The 18499-nt window shown below is 38.6% G+C and overlaps 1 protein-coding gene across 3 annotated transcripts in view; it reads right to left on the bottom strand.

The window, feature by feature from the left end:
• Window positions 1-18499, bottom strand: part of Cacna2d3 (calcium channel, voltage-dependent, alpha 2/delta subunit 3) — a gene marked incomplete at its 5' end in the record, with an annotated part of 848592 nt that overhangs the window by 451558 nt on the left and 378535 nt on the right. For all 3 annotated transcript variants that reach the window (XM_013515709.1, XM_013515711.1, XM_013515710.1), the window contains 1 exon segment: window positions 12609-12683. In XM_013515709.1, coding sequence (XP_013371163.1) covers window positions 12609-12683 — 75 coding nt within the window.

The following is an 18499-nucleotide window of genomic DNA, read 5'->3' as shown; positions in this document are numbered from 1 at the left end:
TGAGTTAATGTTCAGATGGCTTTGCACCCAGACCTAAAGAAAAGCACACAGTGAAAACATGCAGCATTTAAATTTCAGAGCTCATTTTAACCTGATTGTGTAACAGGTCTAATCCAGCAAAAACAAAGGTAGAGGGCAGGCACAAGGCTGCTTCCTGCATTCATTTGAAAGTCTATTGTTTTGTCTGCTGGTCTTTCTTTTTTTTCCTTACTGGGTACTTTATTTATTTACTTTAAGCAACAAGAAGACAAAACATACTCAGGTAAGCAGCAGAAAGAAGGAGGAGCATAAACCCATCCATACTCACAATCAATCATCAATTAATCAATCTCTCTCTCTCTCTCTCTCTCTCTCTCTCCCTCTCTGTTACATGGACACATTCACACACACTCCTTTCAGTAGACCTATCCATGTGCTGATATACCAAAGTCCATGATAAATAAATCAACAGATTCCCATAGGTGGAAATAAATTATGATCAAAATTTTGTACTTTTTTTTCACCTTTCACTTTATACAAACAACTGTGCCCTTTTTACTAGAATACCTCAGTTCCATACAGATGCCTTATCACACAAAATTCCAGCATATCATATTCAGATGATCCTCTTTTAATGCCTAAATCTGAATTTTGCTTTACTCTACAGGATAAAATTGTAGAAGAATTAAGTAGCCTTTAGCCATGTCACAAAGATAATTCTACCTGCTCAGACGCTGAAGGTAATAAGATACTATTTGGAATCTTAAAATGAGTACTAGCAATATGGCTCTTCACGTAATGGTTATGCATATTTGTGTAAGTTATGTAAACATATCTATGTATCCATTCATCTATGGAATCAGATGACTAAATATATATGGGCCCAAGACTCCAGCTATGTAAGTTGAACATAATAACAGAAATAATCATGACAATCAAATAAGTATTTTTGAATTCTACAGTGCCATCTTTATTATTGATATTATTATTTCTTACACCTATTTCTACTTACAACACATATCCATGACTTCTTGTCTTCCAGTTAAATTTAGTTCAATAGAGAAATTAAAAATCAATGAACTGGCAAGTATATTCACGTAGAAATTCATTCCAAGGTAAAGATTCAGTCCAAACCTTCCTTCCAAAAGAGTTAATGAGAAAAATGATGAACTATTACCCAATTCACTCAAGCTTTCAACCACTTATTGTTATGTGTACCTTTTAGAAAGATTTTAGAAGATGGATGTAAATTCTTTTCTTGTAAATTCTTATTTAATAATAGACTTCTTTCATTCCTGTACATAGTTCAGACGAGGGATTAACATACCACAGCTCATGAATCATCTTTTTGGCTATTGCCTATTTCCGTACATAAAATTTTTTTGCAACATAGCTATATCCATTCATTTATGTGTTCCTATGGTCACTGTCATGCTACAACCTGACCACTGCTCAAAACTGAGCAGTCCTAGCAGGGTCATAGCAGTCATAGCCATACAGCCTACAAAGCCTAAAATATTTACTTCCTGGACATCAGCCAAAAGAGTTCACTGACATCTACTAAACTGAAGTAAAAATTGATGAAAAGAATTTTAATCATATTGGCAGTTTTGACACAAACTACGCTTGGCTTATATTGTCTAACCTAGACCTTCGTCAGTCTTAACTTTGCTATTTTCAAACAAGTGAATTTTATGAAATAAATATACATACATCGTATAACAGGAAGAGGGAAATAATTAGGTAGAGTTTCTGGGGCATACCTCTCATAGAAACAGTCCCAAGGTCATCATTTTGATAACTTTAAATCTACAAAGTTCCCTCAAAAGAATTAAGAAATGTACTGTGCACCATCTGAATCCCTGTAAAGCAGCAGCATGTTAATTCGTTTACGTCAATAGGTGATATGGCTTTAAAAGGTGGCTAGTATTTCCTGATAAGCAGACATCAGCCTATTAAAAAAGGAAAAACCTATCTGGAAAGCAGCAGAAAGGAAATCCGTAAAAATCGTAGGAAAACAATTGAGTTAGTATTAGGAGTCAAAATATAATTTATTTTAAATATCTGTATTAATGTCAATGATAGGAAACTATTAAAAATATTCTATTTTTGATTACAGAAGTGTTTTGGGCTCAGTGTAAAGATAGCTTCCCCTCGTCCCCACATTCTTTTCCTCTCCTTCTGTCTCAAAACGAGTTAAACAGAAATTATGAAGCATACTATCTTGCAATTTACCTAATTATACACCACTGTTACTCTTTTATGGCTACACATAGAAGACTACTTTATTCTTATTTAGAGCTGTATTATGTTACATTACATTGGATTTAGAATTTATTTATATTTAGGTTGTTCCTAATTTTTCTGTTTATTTTTAATATGTTCATGACATTTAAAAAAGCAATTGCTACTCTATTGTACTAGCTTTGAATTGAATAAAAACAGATTAGTGTTTGTTCCCTCTATAAACTTTTCCTTCTGCAGTGCTTGGGTAGGTGACATTTACTAATATACAGGTCTCATGTCTGTTTACTGTTCAGATCATACCCCTCACCCCCGTGTTACTGGCAAACTGTGCCCTGTCCGAAGCTTCGGCCATGGGAGGCAGGCAGTTTTAGAATACAGGCTGCCCCCTGGGACAAAGCTCAGGCTGAGGAAGAAGCAGTAACTCTGATGTGGGCTTTTGTTACTTCATGGAGCTTCAGTGTCTTCTGATCCCATTGGAAAAGATCAAAACTGCCAAGGAAGATGAGAGTTACATGGGTCTCTAGGATGAGCTGAGATTGCCACAAATACTCACAACTGAATCTTAACCAGAGCCATGAAATTCAGTGGATTTTAGGACATCTTCATTATAAAACCAGAGAAAAACCATATCACCCTCCTTCCTCTTCCTTCCCCTTCTGCTGTCTACAGAGATCACATGAGGTTCATTTTAAGGTCTGAGGAGTGGTTCAGAAGGTCTGAAGTAGATTACAATGAGAGTACACTCATTTGAATTCTATATTTGAGCTCCAGGCTCACCCAGTTTGTCAAGAAACTTGAGCCAACACTCATAAGTGAAATAAGTCAGACGCACATGTGTAAACATCATATTGTCTCCCTAGTGTAAGAAACTGAAAGAGTAAATAAAGTCCAAAATTACAATAAATATTATGAAATGGAAAGAAACTGTTCAAAAGGAAAGAGAAACTGTGATGGAGGAAAGGAAAAAAGAAGGAAGGGAAAAAGGAAAAATATATATATATAAGATAGTTAAGACAGTTATACTACTAATTTCCATTAGATCATTGAAAAGAAAGGTTTGTGTTTATATTACTTGACCCATTTTTTATGCCTATAGCTTGTAATCCGATCAACTACTTTGAAGATAACAATACACAATGTATTAACCATTGTTATTCTCCTATTATCTTGTTTGGAAATTTTGTATCATTATTTTTATTTTTTTCTCTTTAAAATTAAAAAAAAAATCAGTCCATTACTTGGGACATAAAACAGCAAAGTAAAATTTTCTCCACATGGTAAACAATACTTTTAAAAGACAAAAATAAAAAATTCATAGAACCTCCAGACCCCTCATCCAGGTATGGTGTGCTGGGGCTATTTCAAGCAAAATTACAGGAAACCGTTGACCCATGGCCACTGGTTTGAACAAGGCCAGCATTTCTACCCTCCTCTCATCTTCTGCTGTAAGACACACTGAGATCCTCTCACTCTCCTTCCACATTTTTAAAATGAATTTAATCAACTGCCATTTTAATTAAAATGATCTAGTTTTGATTTTTCCAGGGTCACCTGAGTATTAGGAAGCCAGCATTGGCTGTTACGTGACTAAAAGTACTGCCATGATAATCCCAGATGTCACCATCTGGAAGCTTTCCGTGCCCTCTCATTAACTGGAAGCAACAGTACAGCGGGCAGCAGTCCTCCAATGCAAAGGGAGGACAGGAAAGAGTCTCAGCAATCTGGCTGTCATTGGCCATACAGGACATACAGGAATATTTTGACTGAAGGGTGAAACAATCCACGGATTTGGCACTATCTAGTCAGAATCACTTACCTCACGACAGAAGGCTTACATCTACCATCCCACTGCCGGTTCTTTCTGGTTTTCTACAGGCCATAATCCTCCATCCCCGTTGTACAAAGAATGTAAAAAGCAGCTTCAAAGCTGCTGTTTAAAGGATCTGACCAGAAAGAGAGGAGAATGCCAACCTTGGAGCCACATAATTTCACCTGCAACCTCATTCAACTTGTTTTGATCAGATTAAAATGTAATGGGCTTCATGCTTTTATTTTCAATGCTTTGTACATCTTCTATTGAAAAGAAAAACATTTGTTTTCAACTAGAATACTCTCCCAGGTGGTTCGTCCATTGGTTCATTCATATACATTTGATGGACCATTCACCACATAAGCACTGACTTGGTTGCAGTCTTTTCCTTCGGAAGACCAGGCAGGGCTGCCCAACAATGGCCTGCTCCTGGACACAGGAAAACACTGCCGCATGTCTCAGGATGAGCACCTGCTCTAGCAGAACACACAGGGAAGAAGCAGGGAGAGAGGAGGGCCCCCAACAGCAGGTATGAGGCCTTGGGTGCAGTCTTCCACCTCAGTCCTCTGAGTTAAGACAGCACATGTAAATTTCATTTTTGCTGGTTATGAATTCCAGTGTCGATCACAAGTTATGGAGTACTGGATATCATGGCTTGCCACTGAGTGATAAAACTGGAACCTTTTCAAGTAAACCAATGAAGCTCACATTTATCTTAAAATACCTCAAGATACCTATGAAAAATAAATGCTTTGTCCTCTGAGATTTTTCTCCAAGTAAAAGGACCCATAGACCCCAAAGCACAGAAACTTTTGCCTTGGTAAATAAACTACAATCAGTACTTTTGATAAATAACTAAAGCAACCTAGCAGGCATTACACAATTGTTCCCTCTAATTTGGTACAATCCCTTTTAAAGAGTTCCTCTTGTTTTTAATTATACTTTTGCATTTTGAGGTGATTATAGATCAACAGCCACATCGATGACATAACATAAATGCCACACAGCTTTTCCCAGTATTCTCCAATGGCATGTTGCAAATTATATACAAAAATATAACCAGGGATTGAGGTTGACACGGTCAAGGTACAAAACATTCCATCAGCACAAGGAGCTCTCCTTACCAGCCCTGCTTGGTCTTCCAGAAGGAAAAGACTGCAACCAAGTCAGGGCTTATGTGGTGAATGGTCCACCAAATGTATATGAATGAACCAATAGATGAACCACCTGGGAGAGTATTCTAGTTGAAAACAAATGTTTTTCTTTTCAATAGAAAATGTACGAAGCATCTTTGATGTGGTGGGCATTACTAGGAATTGAACTCAGGTCCTTTATATCCCTGGCAACCACTAACTCTTTCTCTATTTCTGTAATTCTATCATTTAAAGAAATTTACATGAATGAAATCATAAGTGTATGTTCTTTTAGCACTCTCCAGAGATTAAAATATTCATTCAAGATACTGCATGTATTAATAATTAGTTGATTTAACTGCTGCCATATTCTGCAGAATGGAGAAAATACAATTTGTTGAACCAATCACCCACTGAAGGATATATTCCAGTTGTTTCTAGTGCTGGTTTTTATGTTAAAGTTTGCATGAACATTATGTTTATTTCTTCTGAGATAAATGCCCAAGGTCGCAATGGCTGAGTCACACGGAAGTTCCACATTTAGTTTTACAAGAATCTACCAAACTCTTTTCCACAATGGCTGTACCATTTTACATTCCTACCATTAAGGCAGGAGTGATTCAGATTCTTATCAACATCGAGTGGTTTTAATTCTTTAATTCTTTTATTTTTTTCTACCCATTCTGATAGGTGTGTAGTGACGTTTCGTTGTGGTTTTAATTTGTATTTCCTTAGAGATGTTTAATATCTTTTCATGTACTAATTTTCCATATGCATATCCTCTTTAGTAAAAAAAAATTGTGGCTTTTGCCCATTTTCCAATGGGACTGTTCATTTTTACTGCTGAGTTTTTAAGAATTATTTATATAATCCTTATATACTTGTACTCTATCATGTATGTGGTTTGCAAATATCTTACCCCAATTTTTGGTTTGTCTGTTTTTTCTTTTTAGCACAATCTTTCACTAAGCAAGAGTTTTGCTTGATTTTTATTTTTTAAAAAGCATCATGAAATTTTCCTTTTGTGGATTGTAATTTTGATACAAAGCCTAAGAAGTTTTGCCCATGTCTAGGTCTTGAAGATTTTCTCTTTTTTTCCAAACAGTGTTATAGTGGTAAATTTTTCACTTAAATCTTTGATCCACTTGAGCTAAAAGTTGTTCAAGTTAGAAGGCTTAGAGCAAGGTTAATTTTATTTTTTGTTTGTCATTTTCATCAATGGATGTTTAACTCCTCCAGTGTCATTTGTTGACAAGGATATCTTTCCTTTGGGAAAAATCAGTTGGCTATGTTTGCTTGAATGTTATGTCTCTGTTCTCTCTTCTGTTCTATTGATCTACACGTCTCTTCTTCCACCAAGGCCACATTCTGTTGGTTACTGTTAGTGTATAAAAAGCCTTAAACGGAACATTTAATTCCTCTTGCTTTATTCTCCTTTTTTAAACATCATTTTAATATTTAGGCCTGTGCCTTTGTATGGCAAGTTTTAGAACACCGTTGTCTGTATCTATAGAAACTGCTGGGATTTTGGTAGAAGTGACATTAAGACTACAGATCAAGTTGAAGAGAACTGACATCTTTACAATGTTGACTCTTCCTATTTATCAGCATGGGAAGACTCTCCATTTATTTAACTCTTTGTTTTCTTCCATCAGTATTTGTAATTTGTAGCATACAAAGCCTGTACATGATTTGTTGACTTCTTTGGAGCAACTATAAATGGCGACTGTATTTTAAATTTTTGTTCCCATACTACATTGTTAGTATAGATTGAGTATCCCTAATCCAAAAACATGAAGTACAAAATTGGAAACTTTTTGAAAGTCTTATTTTAGACTGATTTTGAGATTCTGATTTTGGATGACGTAGGATTTCACAACTTCTGCTTATGGGTATTCAACCAATAGTCTGCACATATTACATGATCTGAAAAATCTGAAATCTGAAGTGCTTCTGGTCCTAGGCCTTTCGAATAAAGGATAAACTCAATCCACATACAGAAATATGATTTGATGTGGTGGGCATTACTAGGAATTGAACTCAGGTCCTTTATATCCCTAGCCCTTTAAAAAGTATTTTTAAAATTTTAAGTCATTGTTATGGCTTGTGTCTGGATGTCCCCCAAAAGCTTCATGCAGTCATGGGGGGGGGCTTCTAGAGTTTATTATTGATTCATAGGTGTGAGTGCTACACCCGCCCTGGAGTGGGTAGTTCGCATACAATGCAAGGTAGGGAAAGAGGCTGCTTGCCACTGCTCCTCCCCTTGTGTTGGTGGTGGTGTTATTCTTTGCATATATTCTGAGAATTGATGTGCTAGAATTTTGTTAAGAACTTTTTCATGCAAATTCACAAGGAATACTATCAGCGCTTTTCTCTTGCTGTACTCTCTTCAGTTTTATTAAAGAAGTAATAGCCTTATAAAATGAGACCTATTTTTATGGAAGACACTGTACAAAGCCGGCATTAATTCTTCTTTAAATGTCTGGTAGAAATCTGCAGTTAAATCATCTGGGCCTGGAAATCATGGAGAGGGGGACTTTGGAATTATGGATTAAATTTGTTTTCATAGTTATAGGTTTCTTTCACCTATCTATTTCATTGTGGTTGGAGTTTGGTAGTTTGTGGGTTTTGAGGATTTGGGCCATTTTTTCTAAGTTGTTGAATTCTTGAGTGTATTTTTTAAGATAGTAGTCCCTTACAATGTTTCCCCTTATCATCTTTTTAAGGGCTTCTGGGTCAGCACTACTATTCTTTGTGTAATTGGTGATATGCATTATTTATATTCTTCCTTTTTATTTTTGTCAGTCAGTTTTACTGGTTTTTTTAAAGGACCAGTTTTGGTGTCATTGATTTTTGCCTACTGTTTTTCTGTTTAAATTTAGTTGATACCTGCTCTTTATTGCTACCCTCTGTTTGCTTGCTTTGGCTTTACTTTGCTCTCCTTTTTCTAATCCCTTGAGGTAGGAACATATATTATTAATTTGAAAACCCTCTTCTTTTTAATGTAAGCGTTTAGTGCTATAAACTTCTCCTCAACACTGTTATAGCTTTGTCCCACAAATTTTGAGATGTTGTCTTTTACTTCTCATTTGGTTTTACGGTTTTAAAATCTGGTTTAAAATTTCCTTGTTTACCCATTAATTATTTACTAATGCATTACTAAATTTCTAAGTGTGTAGAGATTTTTCTGCTTTTTGGTTTTCGCTTTGATTCCATTATCAGAACAGATACTGTGTATGCTTCCAAATCTTTTAAATTTTTGAGGTTTGTGTTACGGTCCAAGATATGTTTTGTCTTGATTAATGTTCCATGGATGCTTTAAAGGAATGTGTATCTGCTGCTATTGGGTGCAGTGTTCTTTAAATATCCCTTGGCTCCTAGTGGCAAATGCTGTTGTTCAGTTCTGTGTCCTTATTCACTCTATCTGGTCCTCTACCAAATGCTTACTGAAATGCACAAATCATCACCTAAAACTGTACATTTATCTATTTCTACCCTCTTATTAATTTATGCTTTATGTCTTTTGTAGCTGAATATTTTGGTTAAAACATATTTAAGTCTGCTATGTTTCCCTAAGAAATTGATTCTCTTATTCTCAATAAGAGAATCCTTTTTTGTTTTTTAGCAGTACTCTTCCTTCTGAACAAGACTCTCTGGTATTATTACAGCTACCTCTCTTTTGCTTTTAAAGTAACATTTACATTGTATGTTTTCTCATCCTTTTACTTCAACATATGTATGTCATTGTATTTCATGGGAAATGCTTATAGTCAACATATGATTCAATCATGTTTGTTTAATCTACTCAACTAATCTCCGCCTTTTCATTGGTGTATTTTAACTCTTCACATTTAATGTAACTAATGATGTACTGAGGTTTGTATGTGCCAATTTATTTTGCTCTGTTCATACTATGTTTCTCTCTTCTGACTTTTCCAGGAGTTACTCTTTAAATATACATGTTTGTATTATTTTCTTAGTGATTGCTCCAGGAATTACAATATAAATATGTAATTCATCACAGTCTACTCGCATTGGCATTTATCACTTTCAGTGACAGATAGAAACCTTACTTCTACTTTGTTTCTTTATCATCCACTGTTTTTAAATGTAAGTATCTCCCTCACCAAACTTTGGCAACACACCAGACAGTGTAATGATTTTGGATTCAATGATCAAATGATTTAAGAATTTGTACTTTTTACCCACTCCAGTGTTCTTTCCTTCCTCAAATTCCAAGCTATCTTCTCTTATCTCCTTTCTATCTAGAGAACTTACTTTAGACGTACTTTAAGGTTATGTGGCAAAAAACTATCATAGTGTTTCTTATTTTGTGAATGCCTTTAATTCTTCTTCAGTCCTGAAGGATATTTTTACTGGATATAAAATTATAGGTAAGAAAGAAGGGGAAATTATGTATGTATGTATACACAGGATAGCTAACATAGTTGTACTACTGACTTCTATTGCTTTACTGAAAGGAACAGTTAATGATTACTTGTTTGATCAATCTTGCATGTCTCTACTTGTTTTCCTGAGAAATCACTTTGAAGATATCAATACGTAATACAACAACCACTGTTAATTTCCTACCACTTTGTCTGTAGCTCTCTATTGTTTGTATTGTTCTTATGCTATTTTTTGTAAATGGATGTCTGTTTGTTAATATGTTTTCCTTCTTTTACTTTTAAAATAAATTAAGAATTCTTTTTTAAAAATTAAAATTATAGGTAGACAATTCTTTTCTTTCAATACTTGAAAAATTCCTTCTGGTCTTCGTGATTTCATAGGGAAATCTACTATTATTCCAAGTGACTTTTTGTACAAGCAATGTGTTCTTTCTCTTTGGCTTCTTTTAAGACTGTTTGTGTCATTATGTTTATAATGTGTCTTGGCATGGATTTACTTGCATTTATCCTATTTGGAAATTTCTCAATCTCTTGAATATGTGGGTGTGTGCCTTTCACCAATTTCTGGGAGTTTTCAGCCAATATAATTTTAAATATTTTTTTAGTCCCTCCTCTCTCCTTTTGCAGCGCTCGGATGTTATGAACGGTACCTCCACTGTTATCCTCTCACACATCTCTGAGACTGTTCATTTTATTCCAGTATTTTTTGTCTATTGCTCAGATTGCATGATTCCCACTGGTCTGTCCTGAAGTTTATTTACCCTATTCACCATCATCTCCATTCTACAATTGAACTGATCCAGCGGGCCTTTAATTTTGGTGATTGTACATTTTGGCTCTACAACTTCCATTTGATTTTGTTTTGTACCTTTTATTTCTTTAGATATACTTTATTTCTTTAGATATCTTATTTTTTTCCCATTTGTTTCCAGCCAGTTGCTAATTGCCTGTCAAAGAAATTTTGTAATTCCAACATTTGATTCATGTCAATATGGGCTTTTGTTGTTTTTTTCTTTATGTATGTTAGAATTTCCCTGGTTCCTGGGGTGAAAAAGGATCTTTTAAATTGAATTTTGTGCATTATAGATTTGTATTATTAGACTCAGGATGCTGTTTAATCTTTTTTTTCTTAGTAGTCATATTACTATTGAAGCATGACATAAGGCCAAATAAATGGGTACAGGTGGCCAAAAAGGCCAGCTTTCCTGTCTGTATCACAAAAAAACACAGAGAGTTGATCTATTGCTGTTTATTGGTATGGGCTAGAGTACAGAAGGTTTTGTGTGGTCCTTCTCTGGGAAGAGGGGTTTGTGTGTGTGACTGTGTGAGTGTGTGAGTGTGTGTGTGTGTGTGTGTGTGTGTGTGTGTATCTGCTGATCGAGGTAGAAGCTTTGGGATACTTCACTTGGGATACACGGAGGTCAATTAGGAAACCAGGAAACCCACCGCCATGTTAAGTCCCAAGACTTCTACAGAGTTCACCTCCTCCTTCCCACCTTTCAGAGTACTCCTTATATGTCTGTTGTGTTACGTCTGGGTTTTATTTTTGTAAGAAAGAGGACCTATTTGATATGTGGCTGTTCAATATCCCTAAAATCAAAGGCAATTTTAAACATATTCTTATCCCACTTCCTCTAATATTTTTTTTTTCATTCATAAGACTTCATAGCTTCCAGCATCACACAGCCAGACTTTTTTTGTTCTTTTGGGAAGTTACCTTATGGAAGGATTTGATCATTTTAGCAACTTTTCTGCCTAATGTTGGAAACATCAGCATTGAGCACCTATCTGAGCCTAATATTTAAATATCAGAAAGAGGGTAGAATCCTTATCTAGGCAATGGTCAAACAAGGGGAGTCCTTAGAGAAATCTAGTAGTAGTTTTAAGTCATTTTCCCTACCTCAGTCTAGAACATAACCACAAATGAACATTCCCAGGATACACTTGTTCTCTGAACCACTATGGCCCTTGGTTTTCCCTTTTAAAAATGAAGCTTGTTATTGTGTCTTCCCAACAAAAAAAAAAACTGAAGCTCACATAGGAACCCTGATTCTGTGTTTCAACTAGGATGAATTTCTCCCATTACTTATTCACTCTCCCAGAGACACCCAAAATAAGTGCCTCTACCAAGTGCATCTAAAATAGCACCAGTACCATGCCTACATTGGAACAGGGGTTTCTCCTGTGAGGTGCATTCCCAGTGCCTCACAGAAGTTTGTCTGAGTCTGTGTCCTCATCCCCATCACTGGGTCTTCTCTCCAAAGGAAGAAAAGCCATGTGTGAGCAGCGGCAGACATGAATCCTATGAGGTGTGACTGGGTTGCAGCTACAACAAGCCCACCTACCCAAACTGTATGTGGTACAGAGTGGGACTGTGCTAATTGTACTGATGGATTTAAAGGTGGCCAAAGAAAGTCAGATTTTTATTGCATAAAAGTCTATTTTTGGAATTATTCTAGAAGTTCAACCTGTAAAAGAAACTTCTGTCCCATTTCCTAAGATTCTCCATTAATATTAAGATTCTCCTTTTGTTCTACAATATTTACAGAATAGACAACTCTTAGGACACTGAAAATATGGTTCTAAGAAAACATCTTCCATATCTCTGTAAAGTTGACCCTCTAATCACAACGTTACCCCAACAGATATCCCAAAGGTTATTTAATCAATTACAAGTACAATCAGGGAAATATAAGTGGGTTAAATGTTCCTTGAAATCTCAGCAGGAACAGTGCTCTTCCAGTTACATCAGCATAGGTGTCAGGCACATACAGGACGCAGAGAAAGAGGAAAACAATCAGTGCAATTGTTTCAGAACTGGTAAGTATCTCCACTCAAGGTAATCATTTCAGTGCTATGATCTTATCTGTTCCTCTTCATAGTATTACACACCCTGGTGCGCCAAGGCTCAGAGCGATCAGATACCATGTATTATGGGGTTTTGCAATACAGAGAAACCTACTGTGAACAGGACTATGAAGGAGACCTCGTATGCCACAGTCTTATAGCCCTGCCAGGTGGCACCCCTACCTCTTTGTTTGTCCTGTCAGCTTGCACCAGGGTTCCATTCAGGCAAGGTTCAACATAGTGCAGCTCCTCGTTATACTGCAAAGGGAAGAAACAGACAAAAGGAAACACTTAATTAAGGACTAAAATGGGACTAATAAATAGTCAAAGAGTACACACACACACACACACACACACACACACAAGTGAGCACAATTACAGGTCCAGTATGTCCATATGAAGTGACTTTTCTCATAGGTACTCTTATAGAAAATAGCAATTAAGTGGTGAAGGTAAACATTATTCTTTCTTGTTTGGGTGAAAAACTTCTAGAGCATATGCTTGAATATACCAGGGTTTCAGGTCGCACTGTTACCTGATTATCCTTCAGGAGTGGCCCAAAACCTTAGAAGCTCTGCGGGTGTGGCTGACAGCCCATGGAGCAGCTGGGCCTGCAGAGCACCCCAGAGAGACTTGAGCTCCCATCTCTGGCTTCACAGAACTAAAGGAAATGTGTGGGCCACACGAGTGGGGACAGGGTGAAGGAAGGGAGAGACCTTGATGCCCTCCAGTCACTCTGGAAGGGCAGGATAGTGGTCATGGTACTGCTTGGGTACAGTGATGGCATTATCCATGATTTGCCAACACCTGCTTCCCATCTTTTTTTGATGCCGACTACCCAAAGTATAACCCTTTCAAGCCAAGACTAATCAGAAGAAACAAACAAGGTCACTACCTACCTGTAAAGGAAATAATCCAAGAGGAAGAGATAACAATCATAAATATATATGCACCAAATACTAGTACACCCAACTATATAAAACAAATATCAATGGATATGAAAAACTAGATAAGCACTAGTACAATTGTAGTGGGAGACCTCAATACCCTACTGTCACAAATAGGCCAATAAGATGGAAAACCCACAAAGTAAACAGAGCTGAACCAAACCTTTGAACAATTTGGGAGGTCTGTTTTTTGAGTTATTTATATAAAGACCCAAGTCAAAAATGGGCATCTAAAATGAGTAGACACTTCTCAGATGAAGTACAAACAGCAAATAAATATATGAAAAAATGTTCAACATCACTGGTCATTCAAGAGATGCAAATTAAAACAATATCAAGGCTCCATCTCATTCCAGAAAGAATGGCTATTATCAAGAAATCAACCAATAACAAATGCTGGTGGGACTGTGGGTGAAAAGGAACTTTCTCCATTGTTAGTGAGAGTGTAAATTGATTAAACCAATATGGAAATCAGTATGGAGATTCCTCAAAAAACTAAAACTAGATGTTCCATTTGACTCTGCTATCTCCCTTCTTGGTGTCTTTCTAAAAAATTAAAACCATCTTACCACAGTGATACATGCATACTCATGTTTATAGCAGTTTATAATAGCTATTACAATTTGTAATAGCTAAACCTTTGGAAAATCCCAGCTGCCCATCAACAGATGAAGAGATCATGAAAATGTGGTTTTTATATACGATGGAGTACTACTCTGCTATAAAAATTATAAACTTAAGACTTTTTAGGTAAATGGATGCACCTTGAGACCATACATTTAAATGAAATGAATTGGACACACACATTTAAATATTACATTGTATCTCTTGTGTGAGAACCTCAAAGTGTAAGTAAGGACCAAAATGGATGATAGATATTGGGAAGCAGAAAGAAAATGTTCAAATGGGAAAGGGAACAAGGAAGGGGGTCAGGAGAAGGGAAGAAAAGGCAAAGAGAAAAAAGAAAATGGAAGGACAAAATGGAAACAAAGCTTTGTAAATAAGGAGAGGAGGAAAGACTGAAGGGAGGGGAGAGGAATGGGGAGAAAAGAAGAGTCAAGATATATTATGTAGAGGTACAAATTCCCTATGATGAATATGATCATTATGCATATTAAAAGTGTACCAATAAAGTTACTTTTAAAAAAATCTGAGCTCAGATTCTTACGCTGAAAAAGGTGGTGATAATTTGTCTTCTCTTTATCCTCCCAGGGCCCCTGCAGGATCCAGTAGGGCAACAGACCAGAAACTGTTATGCTAATGCAGGGGCGTGTATATGGGTAGGGCTGCAGAAGGGTTTCAAAAGTAAAGAAAACCAAGTTCTTGCCCTCATCAGGGAGGTACATGTGTAGTAATCAAAACCACCCTCACTGTCACTGTGTGTGCCGTGGCCACAGTAGAGGAATCTGCTCTTCTGAACCCCAGCCAGCTTGTTAGTGGCATCGTCCAGGCTTGCAGTTCACTAATTTCCCTTGACTACATCAGGGAGAAGCTATGCTCAGCAATCTGGTCTCTATCACCACGGAGAGTGGAGCTCAGCCAGATGTGAAAGGGAACAGTGCATACCAGGCAGCAGTACTAAGGAGGCCCTGGGCTGCACAGGCTCGTCACATCCCCTGTCACCCACCTGAGGGGCCACCAAGGATGCCCTGCACATGGATCTGCTTTAGACCCCTAGCAGCTCTCCACTGGAAAACTCTTAGTGTATGCATCTTTATGGATTTTCCATAGATTTCTATCTTGTAAAAGAATGTACCGCAGTCATATCAACATGCAAGTGCAGATCTGGTCCCTTCTAGACCCAAGACCCAATGGCCTTAGTAGTAGCATTCCTCTCTCCCTATTTAAATAATCTGGTATCCATACTTACATAACCTGATATCACGAAGGAAGAAAACAAATGCAATGAGCACCATCACTGGCTAGATGCCATTTGCCTCTGTTATTTGATTCCATTTCCTGTGGCTACCAGGCCCACAGCTAAAGACAAGCACAACCATTTCGCCTCCCACCAAAGCAGAAAGTGCTTCCTGCAAGTTTCTGGGAGATGGGAGAGTCTTCTGGCAGGACAAGAGAGGGTTCAGGCCTCCTCAGAGAAGGCACAACCCAGCCTACCACCCCCACGCTGAGGGGATGCACACAGAATGTCCACCACTTTCAGAGCGAGGACACTGCCTCATAATGCACAGATCGCTGTTTGCTCCTCTTCCCTCCTCCTCCCTGGTTCTCTCTCCTCTCCACCAGGGTAGCACATCAGAGTTAGAGCAATGGCAAACAGGCCCAGGTTTCAGCCCTGGCACTGCCACACACTAGCTGGGTGACTTGGCCAGAGGACTGCCACTCTCTGAGTCTTGGTTTGTGCGTTAGGGAAACATGGATTCTCACTTCCCTGTGTCAGGATGCGGGTCAGCACAGAAGCTGGCACATAAGGGAGAGCGAGACGGCCATGAGGGTTCATGTGCACAGGGCTTGGGAAGGAAAAGAGGGAGGCATGCGTGTGCAGTGCAGACAGAGAGACAATGACTGGCAGGTGACTCTCTCCACTGCAGCTGCCTCTGCCATAAAGGAAGGGGTGTTAGGAAGAAAGGGAAAGAAGCAAAGGTACGAGCTCAACAGGACAGATTTATTTCAGAACAAATCTGAGCAGGGCCACCCTGGTACTGAGACCAGACCAAGCACTCTCCTATAGGCCATGTCTAGGCTCTGAGTCTTTTATAGGGTCATGGGCATAAACGGAGGCTGTGAAAGAAAACAGTCAAAATGGGACTTTCGAGGGAGAGGGCCCAGTGAGGAGCTGCAGCTACCCACCTGGGATGAGACGTGAGAACGTACAGGAACTGTGGCTTCCTGTCAAGAGGAGGGCTGAGCAGTGATGGGCGTTATGAGCGGTAGCTGTGCTTATTAACACACGATTATACATTTTTAGCAGGTGTTCAAGCACAGCAGGGGGAAGAGGTTTAATGTGATCTCTATGCAGCGTAGAATGGCACCGGGAGGCTTCCTTCAAGGGGGTACTACGGCAATGGCAGAGACTCATTCTTGGGAATAGGGCGCATGCGCTCCTGGCCTTCTCTGGAGAACACATGGACACTGCGCCACTGGGCTCAAGTGACTGCCAGATAGCCTGAGATAGGAACCCCGGCTAACTGGAGCCCACTGTTCCACTCCAGGGCCACTGGAGTCGTCGTGCCCTGCCAAATCCCCTCCTAGGCAGCATATGCCATACAATGTACCATTCCTTTATTTGTTCACCGCACGGTAACTGAGGACCTACCACGGGCCAGGAGCTAAATTTGCTCAGAATCATCACAATAGAGTGATCATTGACCACTTTTTCACACTTTTAATATACAATGAATATGTTCATTACATCTAAAAAAGTCTGCTTTTCCTTTTCATGATAAAAAGGAATGATCTATGCTGTTGCAGTGGTCCACTTCAAAATAAAGCCAGGCTTCAGACAAAACCATGATTTTCTCTGAGCATCGAAGACTTTCTTCTTCAGGGAATAATCCCTTTCTCCCCTGATGAAACATCAAGTGCTCTGACTGTAAGAGCCATACCACTATTTGTCTTTCCCTTTCTTTCGCCCAATCTCTATAAGCATTCCCTACATCTCCTGTTTTACACACACACAAAAGTCCTCAGTAGGAATGTTAATGATGGTCTCAAATAGTAATGGCAAGTTTTAACTTTCATTAAATGAATGGCCAGAACATCCTGGAGGATTTAGAAACACAACCGGTGGGCTGGACCCTCCTACCAGGATTCATACAAGTTTCAACAGTAGCACATAATTGTTCCATCCACTGGCTCCTGTAAATTCTAACCCAAAGACAGGCGAGTGGAGGACAGCTGACTTTGGGCTCTGGATGATACTGAGGAATATGAAGCCTGTTTAAGATAAGCAGCTGGGCCTGGTGGAGGAAAGCAGTGCAGCCTTTAGGACTAACCAAGAATCATCAGTCATCTCGAAGAGAGGACAAAGAAAGACCCAGTAAGAAGGGAGTGGTTGGTAGGATCATTTCTACATAGCACGCTGAAGCTGAGCCTTCCGCATGCCACCAGAGCCTCCAAATGAGGCCTAGTTCTTCCACAGGGCTGACTAGACTTGTCTGAGCTGGGCTGGCTCTCTCAACCCAGCCCGTTCTCCTTACCATCACCCATCCGGTCCACTGCCCTCCATTTCTGCCCCCACCCCAGTGTGCTCCAGACTCTGAGGGGGAGGGGATCCTAGAACCTGCAAACATCACTTGTCTGCTCTTTGTTAACTCTTCCCCTCCCTGAACTACTCTGCTGTGTCTAATCTCTACTTAAAGGGTTCATTTAGTGATCAGTTCCTCCAGGAAGCCACCACTGAGGCCCCAGCTGGTTGTAGGCTGTCTCTATGCCCCCTCTTACCCCGCTGCAGGCTGCACCAGCTGTACCATGCTGTAAGCACCTGATTCCCACTATCCTACACTGGTGATCACAGACACAAAAGCTCAGGGCTATGAGAACCGACAACTGTCTTCCTCCTTCTCTCTAAGGGCAGCCACGGCACTTAATACTGAGTCCTCACTAATATTTATTGAATGACTCGATTGGAATAAAGAAACAAAGAGACAAAATTATAGAGATGATGCACAGGAAAAGTAGGGAAAGAGGCAAAAAAAAAAAGGTGGTGCAGAAACAAAACAAAAGATAAGAATCTCTACCCTTTTCAAAAAACAAGTAAACAAAGAGTAAAGGAAGTAAGGGGGTATATTTTAGAGAATTATATTTCTCCCCAAATCCTATATTATTAAAATATCGGCATGCTCATGTTATGTAAGAAACTGATGCAAAATTGCTAGGACTCCGTAAAATATTTTTATGGTTTTATTGGTGCACTTTTGATTAAATAACCTTTAGAAGGAAAATGTGCAGGGATTATGTAATGAAGCAGATGAACCCACAATATTTTCAGTGACACAAGGCATCCCAGGGATCTTTTGCATTACAAAAGCTTCTTATGTAATTTGAAACATGACTGGACATAATTAGTAGTACAGAACAAATGAGCACTGAAAGAAAATACCATCCTCATACTTTTAATACGGAATCGATTACTTCAGAAAGCAAATCCACAGCAAGCAAAGCACTGCA

This window comes from Chinchilla lanigera, unplaced genomic scaffold, assembly GCF_000276665.1.
Source record: "Chinchilla lanigera isolate Chin_1 unplaced genomic scaffold, ChiLan1.0 scaffold00029, whole genome shotgun sequence".
Classification (NCBI taxonomy): domain Eukaryota; kingdom Metazoa; phylum Chordata; class Mammalia; order Rodentia; family Chinchillidae; genus Chinchilla; species Chinchilla lanigera.
The sequence above is the reverse complement of the archived record's forward strand: the minus strand, read 5'-3'. Positions and strand labels throughout refer to the sequence as shown.